At 40.1% G+C, this 9,741-nt stretch overlaps 1 protein-coding gene across 7 annotated transcripts in view; it reads right to left on the reverse strand.

Moving 5' to 3' along the window:
* Positions 1 to 9,741, reverse strand: part of spag9a (sperm associated antigen 9a) — a gene marked incomplete at its 5' end in the record, with an annotated part of 26,752 nt that overhangs the window by 6,318 nt on the left and 10,693 nt on the right. For 5 of the 7 annotated variants that reach the window (XM_035654711.1, XM_035654712.1, XM_035654708.1 and 2 more), the window contains 16 exon segments: positions 356 to 472; positions 897 to 1,107; positions 2,353 to 2,568; positions 2,685 to 2,871; positions 2,998 to 3,105; positions 3,228 to 3,317; positions 4,288 to 4,417; positions 4,646 to 4,810; positions 6,017 to 6,073; positions 6,584 to 6,714; positions 6,868 to 6,919; positions 7,412 to 7,564; positions 7,674 to 7,731; positions 8,458 to 8,469; positions 9,348 to 9,469; positions 9,559 to 9,652. In XM_035654711.1, coding sequence (XP_035510604.1) covers positions 356 to 472; positions 897 to 1,107; positions 2,353 to 2,568; positions 2,685 to 2,871; positions 2,998 to 3,105; positions 3,228 to 3,317; positions 4,288 to 4,417; positions 4,646 to 4,810; positions 6,017 to 6,073; positions 6,584 to 6,714; positions 6,868 to 6,919; positions 7,412 to 7,564; positions 7,674 to 7,731; positions 8,458 to 8,469; positions 9,348 to 9,469; positions 9,559 to 9,652 — 1,903 coding nt within the window. 7 annotated transcript variants of the gene reach the window in all.

Below are 9,741 nucleotides of genomic sequence, written 5' to 3' on the forward strand. Positions count from 1 at the left end.
GGATATCAAACTAAAGGAGAAAAATTAGTAGTAATAATAATAATAATAATAATAATAATAATAATAATAAGTAGTAGTATAACGGAATGGATACATTTACTCACAATGACATGTGATATAACTATTATTACACTAAAACATTCAGTCACATATTAAAAAGCACAGTAAATGCTCACACCAGTACAAATGTCAAAAGACAAATAGGGAAAAGCTTCATGAGGAACAGTAAAACATTTATCAAATACAATTTTATCAATTGAATTAATCTCTCTTTATATCATTCTTTTTATTTTGCCACCCCTGACATTTTGCTTCTGCACTAATAGCACCCTCTAGTGGCTGTTCTCCTGCTCACCATCCATTCTGAGCTCCCAGCCACATGGTGGGGAGGGCGCTGCTCATCCTCAGGACTTCCCCCTCTGATGGGTCGGAGTCATCTGGCAGGGAAGTCACGCCATCCTGCCCAGAGCACCTGGATCAAAGCGGGCAGAAGATTCATTCGTTTTCTTAGCGCAATGCACAATTGGCAAATCTAATCCATTATATCTCATAAATAACATCACTCTTACCAGGGCTGCTCTTATTAACATTTCCTCAGAATGATAAATATATTGATGTTTTCATTCTGTAATACCTACTAGGCAAGAACATTTTTACTTCAACTGTTTTGTACATATACGTAACAGCTGATTATACATGATTTTAATGGTTTAGAGGTAAAATGCAAACAAAGTTTACTACTGCAGTAGCCAATTTTGGTGCTGTGCAGACTTTAAAATGTTCAAATCAAGCCTCTTTTTAATAAAACCTGTTGGCTTTATTTTCCTAAATCTTCCTTTATTTTACTCAAACCGCAGACAATTTTAGAAGTGATGATCTAAAACATTTTCGCTCACCTCTGTGTGTCAGAGGGAGAGGAGTCCGTGGGTCCCACACCCAGTGGGTCGGTGAACACATGCTCCGTGTAGATTCCTGGCTGGTTTTGATCCGCTCCCTGGTCCTCCTCTCCTTCTTCGCCCACGCCAGCATTAGCCTCCGTCGCTTCCGTTGCCTCTTCTGCTGTAGGAACGCCGTCTTCTGCTGGGCTGGTCTCTCTGGACAGCTCAACTGCAGGTATTGACACAGTGTGAATCAAAGGGGAAATAAACCTACCTGGTATCTACCGGGTTTTCCAGTCCCAGTATGAGCATGTTCACATGAAAAAGGTGGAGTTCTTAATTACAGCAGATCACATACAAGATCCATTAATTTGAATTTTTAAATTCAATTTTTAAAACGATGCAAAAAAAACAACAATGTTGTAATGTGGGGATGTACAGCAGCTAAAGAAACAAGCTCCACTCCAATCAAGTCACTCATCTTGTGTAGAATCCTTTTCCCATAGTATCCCATATGAGAAGAAGGAGCCCAGTGAAATTACAGATGCAGTGGCATTTCACATTTCCAAACATATGTGTCTTTTGTAGTTTGTTATTAAGAAAAAAAGATCCATTAAAATCATATATGCATATTCAAAACATTTTATTTTTAGACCATATCGCCTAGCCCTATCGAAAGATAATACATTTATTTCCATAGAGACATTTAGGTGCTTTTGTCACATGATAAACAAATATAAAAACTGTAATTGAAGGCTGTATCTACTGCCAAAGCAGAAAGGAAAACTATAAATACTTGAAATAGTGCAAAAAAAGGCGTGATGAAAAGAAATTAATGCCTGATGGTTAATTTGACTAAAACGTTGCATCTATAATTTACTGAGTTCATTACTGTGTGTGTGGCTATAGTTTATAATATAAAGCAACAGTAGGTTTACTTTATATTTCCAATTATCATCTCATTCAGTCTACAAAGATTCAATACTCAAAGTGACATCATGTTACACTGTCAGGAATCCTGCTGGTGAAAGAGCAAACTTGCAATTAAGATGCAGCTATAATCCCCGTTATTTAGGCCTGTAGTGTGGCAAATTATTATGTTTTAAACCCAGAGTGGACACAGACATAATTATAGACTCTACTGATTAAAAAGGCCTTTTCTCTTTATTTCTTGTCATTTTGTCTCAAACTCAGTACCTCTGTCCATGTTGGGATTCTGTAGGAATGTAAATTAATCTGCTCCAGAGCAGGTTAGCCGTGCAGCATAGTTTACAAATGTGATCTACCAAAATTAAGAGTGAGCCAGCTTCACAATACCTCAGATAAAGGGCCAGTATGTAGGATTTACTGGCATTTAGTTGTCAAGATGCAGATTGCCACTTACTGAGAACTGAGAATTGGCCATCAAAATGTGTAGGAGAAACTATGGTTGCAAAACAAATAAGGATAAAGCATTTTCTCAGCTGAGAACTACCTGAGCCGGAGATGCCGCTGTGCTCAGCTGGCTGGTCAGTGGAACCTGAGGTGGCTGTCTGGGGGATCGCAGTGGTTCCCTCTGCTGCCATGTTGCTGTCGCTGCCTGCTGAGCCCACACTGGCCACACTGCCAGCCAGTGACACCCCGTCACCTTGGCCAGCCTCGGAGTCTTGCGGTACCTCCTCACCTGCCGGAAAATCAGTCTCCAGCACACCTGAAATAAACAATACAAAGCAGACAGTCAAAGCTTAGTGCTAATAGAATAGAAAAGAAAGGATGCAGTCATAGATGAAAAACAAAGAAACCCACACAAACACACACTCAGCCTACCTGGCACACTGGCAATGCAGACCACATGGGTGTTGCAGGCGTAGAAGCTGTCAAGTAGGTCAGAGGGCTGACTGGCGTCCAGCACCATAACCTTGGTGGAGGAGTGGGTGGTGGTGCACACCCAGACCCTGCTGGACATCTCGTCCTGATGGACCAGCTCCTTCTCCTGCTCCCCTTTCTCCTGATCCTGACGGACAACACAAAATTAGCCAACAGAATTTTAAGCACATTTTTTAGAACTTTCAACAATGATAACAATAGAAAAATCACGACACGATAACTACAGCCTCTTCCTTTAATGACTTACTCTTACCTTACTCTCCTGCTCCAACTGGTCCAGGCTACTCTGAGAACCCTTCGTCTGCTTAGTGAGCTCTGATGTCCTTCCCCCAGACAGGTTGACCCCAACAGCACACCACAGCTTGGGAACAGAGAAAAAATTGTTACAAATAAGTAATTTTCTGCAGAATTTAAGGAAATGTACAAAAAGGCACATAGTATGCAGCTTGTGTCTATGTATTAACTAGTTGTTCACTTGCGTACCTTCATAGAAGCATCTTTCTGATCCAGAGGTCTCAAGTATACTGGTACAGGCAAGTTCATCTTGTGCTCCACCTGTCCACCATTTGCCACCTGTCGGGGTATAACCAGCACATGCAAAGGAAATGGGCTATTAAAACAGAGATTCACCCAAATTTAGACAAAGGGGCGACATAAAAATACTGCCCGAAGTCAGAATCTCTCTGTAACATTCTGCACACGTTTACCATCTGCAGCAGCTACATGGTCTACAGAAATCATCTTCAGTTGTTGTGAAAGGTTGTTGAAGGATGCAGTGGCAAAAATGTGAGGTGTGAGCCACAATTTGATATGGTACAAATATTTTTAGATTCAGCCTGACTCACACTTAGCAATATTATTATCTTAGATCTTCCATAAATCTGCTTAAAATTCATGACTAAAAACACCTTTTCTTCAGCAGCGCAAACAGAAACTGCTAATAGCTAATTCAGCATACTTTTACAGAAGCCAATTTACAAAAATGTAAACAAATAAATGAGGCTCAAAGTTGTAGCCCACAACATAACTCACTGAATCCTTGGCAACATTTTACTTTCTGTTTACACCCACAGAAGCATCATGGGAACTGTAATTCCAAATCCTAAGAGTTGAGGGGGTGGGAGTGTGTAGAGGGGTGCAGTTGGTTTGACACTATCTGAGGGTGGGCTCACAGTACTGCAATGCAGTAGTAAATAAATTTATAATAAATATTCTGACATTATCATGAACATAGAACATAGAACTTATATAGGCACAGAAGAAAAAAACTACAGCTATATTCATGAGTAAATGAAATGAAAGCAAAATATTCACACACCTAAATACCCAATCTTCATTTTATCAATATGTCAGTGGTACATTCATATATGTCAAATCTCATGAGGCTGGGCTCCATCTGGTAAACAATTAATATAAATGTTTCTTTGAAAGTGTTAACAAAGTTAACTGTAACCAAACTAAAACTGGCAGTCTTGATCATTAGCACTGATATAATAAATTACCAGCCATATGTCCTCCTACTTGATTCCAGTGAACTTCCTACCTTGTATTTGCTGGGCAGGCTCCAGCCGTGTGCAGTAACTCGTCCATCCTCCTTCTGCATGTGGGCCTTGACCTGTCTGTACTGGGCTCTCTTCTGCTCTTTACGCGATGGCGAACTGCACTGGTCCTTACTACAAGAAGAGCAACGACAGAGATGTGAGTCGCTTGCAGATACATATTACACATATTATAACATTATTGCAAGCCATGAAGTGATTTTATTGAATTTTATTATTAACATGAAATTACTGAATTTCAAATATCAATTTTCATTTTCATTTTCATCAGCCCTCATCAGAATTTCATGTTCCCTTTGATATAACACACCAAACTCACAGTCACTTGACTTCATTACTCACTCTTCATTGAGGAAGTCGAAAGTCTTGGACTTCTCTGTGGGGAACTGGGAGAAGGTGCTACTCCTCTTCACCAAGGTGCCCGGGGAATTGTATTTCATGTTGGACTGGGACTCCACCTTCTTGATGGCAGGGGAACTGGAGGAGGAGCTAAACAGTCTGCTGAAGCTGCAGGTGGTGAAGTCACAGAAAGCCAAGAGGGAAACAGAGCAGACAGGAGTGCAGGGAAAAAAGCAAGGTAGGGGGTCACCAACCGGACAACCAAAGAACCACCACCAACATTTACTGTACAGCGACGTAAAGCATGCTGGGAGTCGTGGAATAGCTGAGCACTGTCCATCGCATTTAACTGGGACATAATTAGTGCTGACCAAATTGTGTCTTTAGTAGGAACAATGTCTTTAGTGACTAAGTTAGATAGTTTAACTTTTACACTATTACAATGTAGTCTTGCATGTGGGCACTGTGAATGATGTGTCATTGGCACTAATGTAAAAAAGAACACAATACACAAGCAAAGTCTATCTGAAAAGTATCCCAGTGCACATTATACTTTTTGAATAAACACATAAAAACAGCACAGTTCAAGAAAAGCAAGTAAAATACCTTAATATCTAATTCATTATCTCAAAATAGTGCTTGAATCATACCATCCTGTACAATATGTTCTTTCCATATCAATCTTACATGCAAAGAAGGTGCAAAACATTCTATCACTCAAATCATAGCAGACTGAACACTGATGTGTCTCTACTACTATTTGTGCTAAAACCTTGTTCTAGCTTACGGCTTTGTTTTTGTTCAATAGTTCATTGACATCTATATTATACACATCTACCAAATCTATTAAAAATGATTTATAATACAAAAGCAAACTGGTCTGCAGGTACAACCTGACTTAAGACCGAAGATGTACATGTATTTAGGCTGCTGGGGGAACTCCGTCCCTGTTTAGCTCCCTATGAGCAGACAGAGTAGGAAAACATTAAAAAGACACACAGCAGGCAGGAGACAGGAAAGCCCGGGGGCACAAGGAAAGTCATGTCTGAGCAGTTTGTGATAACAACAACTGATGCACTGCACGGAGAGAAAATATCATGGATAAAGACACATCAAAGTTGGATCCATTTGTAATGGAGGAGAAGTTCTGTGTCAACGGAGGGAAAGAGAGAGGCTTGGCTGGGAGAACGTTTATTAAACCATCTTTACCTAATGCTGCCAATTCAACAGCACATCCCGGAAAAAGATGAGAAAAAAAATTGTATTTGAATATTTGAGAGAAAGTGTCACAGGAGTTAACTCGGAATATGCAGTCAAAACAAAAGCCCTGATCAAGGTAGCTTGTAATAAAATTAAAAATATGGGAGGACTTACAACTGCCAGATGCTGGATTTCTTTTTTTCTGTGAGTGTTGGATTTTCTCTCGAGGCCCTAGAGAAGAGGACAAGATGATATCATGTTACCTGTTGTTAGTTTGAAGACACACAAGTACAGGTTGAGGATCTCCTACCGTTTCTTGCATGTAAAAACGAAATCTTGTTATTTTGTTGATGTTTATCTGTTTGGTGGGTGAAACACTAAGAAGCTGTTGAGGATGGAGATGTTTGCATGCTCTGTTACTGAAAACTGTTCATCATGTTGCATGAGTCTGTCTGAATGCAGCAATGCCATCTAAGTTCATCAGTTCAAACAATATTATAATTATGTTACATGGTCATTGTATCATTTTGATAAACTCAACACTTGTGTAAAGTTATGGATTTTAGCTTTGAGGTAAGAACACAGCAGATATAATTGCCCACAGAACAATTCGATACTGGGATTAAGTTTGTATGTGGTGAATATTAAGTAGTAGTCAGAGAGACTATTCTAATAATAACCTTGATATAAACAAAAATGTGATTACATATGTGTGTAAATATGCAGCCTTTTGTTCTGTACCTGATCATCTCTGTCCACCGCACCGCTTCCTGTAGCTCCATTAGTCTCTCTTTGTACTGGTTCCTTTCCATCAGTACTCTGGCCATTTCCACTCTGGTGAAGCGCTTCCTCTGGGCTGTAGGTACATCACTCTGTGGCAGCACGCAATTAAACCCACACAGAAACCATTTATTATTATTGGGAATGGGCTACATCTTAACAGAAACAAACATGTTGTTTATGCTGTGTATGTATATTACATAATATGTCTGCACTCTCAAACACATGTTGTGCTAAAGACTCACATCTTCTTCATCCTTAGTTTTGTGTTTCACTTCCTCCACCTCAAGTCGAACTCTGGAAAAGACAATTTATTATCATGTTGCTGTTTTACAATTTACAAGCAAAGAAACTGATTAGGGCTGTACCCAACTCTGAATTTAGTCAGTCTAATTGAATTTGGCTGTTCAATCAATCAGTCAGTCAATCCCAGCGGTCGGCAGTAGAGAAGGTTGTACCGCCGGATGGTTCCAAAGTGGTTTAGCTGACTTCATTAAGCGGGGCAGAGAGCATCGGAGCAGCCGCTGCTCCGCTGTCGGGGTGTCACACTCCCCTACGTTAACCATCACTCTTCTCTGTTTCCATCACAGTTAGTTTTGTGGTTTGTTGTCATTTTGAGTCGGTTTGTAAAGTTTACAGCCTGCCATGCTGTCACTCTGTCTACAATGACACAGCTAAAAAACAAAAGTGCATCAGAGATTCGACTGACAAAATTCGAGACAACTCAGGGTCTTTTCGACTGATGATTCAAATCATTGAGTTTTCTACCTGCTATGACTGTTGACTTACTTTTTAAATTCCTCTTCCAGCTCTCTGTTCTTGTCCTCCAGCTTGGTCTTGGCCTGCAGCACAGCCTCCAGCTCTCCCTGCAACATCTCCTTCTCACAGGTTAACTCGTCCACCTTCAGTATCAAGTCTTTATTCACAACGTTCAGAGCATTCCTGGAGAGACGGGGAACAAGGACATTTTAGTACACTTGTAAAATACTTACTGCCACATTTTAACTGAGACAAATGATCAAAGGAAAGACTGAAATATTTCTGTGCTTACTTTGTCTCAAGCAGTTGTGAATTCTCCTGTATGAGATTTTCAACTTCCCGGCCCATACCTGAACGGAATTGATGACTGAAATTAGGTGTTTATTTTACAAAAAAATAAACAAATCTGAGTTATACCAGTAACTACATAAACACTACAGATTAATGTGCATTACTGTGGAGTATTTTTACTACGGTAAAATCCAACAAGAAACTATATAGCATGTGAAATATCTCCTAGTGAGATCTTTTTTACTGCAGGTTTCACAGCACAACACACTACCACAACACACAAACCCACAGCACATGTCACATGACTGACAGGAGAAGGATGGATAGAGTGGGTGGGGTCTTACCAATCAAACTAAGGTCTGAGAAAACCATGCAATCCAAGTCAAGCGGAAAGAATAAGGAAGAGAGAGAGAGAGAGAGAGAAAGAAAGAGAGAAATGCGGATATAGTTTGAGACAGTGGAATGACCAAAATAATGAAGGAGCCAGAGCTAAATGTGTAGCTGTTGGCTCCACAAGCAAAAGATGTTGTTGGGTCTCTAAGGCTAGTTAGATACAAGGGCAAAATAACTGCTGTAAAAAGAACAGTTAGGCCAACAAAGGAAGCATTGAACTTCATCATTCGTTATTCATGCACCAAACTTTGTCAAAAGTCAACTGTTAACATAATGAAGGAGAAGCTGTGAGCTGCAACAATGGGTATGGCAGAAAGTGAGTAATGAGTAGAGGTCAAAGGGGACATTACAGGAGACTGTTTAACTAGGGAAAGGTTTGAGGTCATACACACCAGAGTACTCCACTGGGATTATGGACAAAAGCCAGAGGATGGGATACGGGAGAGAGAGAGGTGATGTTAACATGGGTAGATGCCTAGATGGCTAACACTGTGTACAACAGCTGGATCAAAGCAAGTGGTGTAGCTTTGCAGCAAACAGCAAGGAGTTGGGAGTTACAATGAAATTAAACTAGTACTATCAGTAGACTGCTAGCAAAACATAGGAGAGCTTCAGTATAACGGCTTTATCAGTATTTAAAAAAAAACCAGGAAAGCAGCAATTACAGATATTAGAAATACTCTAACATGTTTCACTGAACAGTCAGATAATCTTTCAAACTAATTTTGGCAAAGAACATCACAACACAAATTAAGTTCAGTTTTGCTCCACTGACTATTATTTTCTATATCAAAACACTTCTGTTATTATACAATGGCCACAAGTCAATAGTGGATCAATAGTCACAGAAGACTTTCCTTTATTTTGATATCAGCATTATATATGAGCCGCCCTGCTCTATAAACATTGGCATCGGCCCATCAGTCGACCACTATTCTGTGTTTTGTTTTGTTCACCATCAGCACCGTGTTTAACATGACCTGTGTAACTACCAGCCAATTACAAATTACACATTTTCCATGGCCATGGTATAACTGGCACAAATATACATTTTAATGCCTCACACATCATGCAAAACATTGGAAACTGAGCAGCTACAGAACTCACTATGGATTGTAAATACCAGGGAATGACATCTGTCAGTAGGGTTTTTTTTTTTTACTCACAATCAATAAATCAATTCATAACTGACATTTCATACAGACGTTTCCAACACGAGCAGATTAGATCTATACAAGGGATCTGACAGGACTGCTCCAGTGAAGATAAAGTTTTTACTCACCCAGCAGGTCGGCCCCTTCATCAACATCCCCTATGAGCCCAGTGCCTGCAGACGACAGCTCTTCAAACAGAGAGTCTGTGTTGCGGTCGAATGCCATGTTCTCAATGCCTTTAGTAGGGGTACTAGAAGAAGAACAACAACAGGGGTTGATGTAATGCTACCTGGTGAAATGTTGTTTAAAGCTGGCCTGACAGCATGTTCTTTTTTCTACCTGCAGGGCTTGTATCCAATGGCATCCATGTCCAGCTCAGGGGTGGACTCAATAATGTCCTGCACATCTGAGTTGTCCTCACTTTCAGGCAACCCTGCATAAGACAAAGCATATAAACGTAAAGAGAAGGAATGACACTATATGTGAGTAAATCTGCAAACGTTTGCATTAGACTAGAAAATG

Source organism: Morone saxatilis, unplaced genomic scaffold, assembly GCF_004916995.1.
Source record: "Morone saxatilis isolate NCDOM2014 unplaced genomic scaffold, NCSU_SB_2.0 Contig14, whole genome shotgun sequence".
Lineage (NCBI taxonomy): Eukaryota > Metazoa > Chordata > Actinopteri > Moronidae > Morone > Morone saxatilis.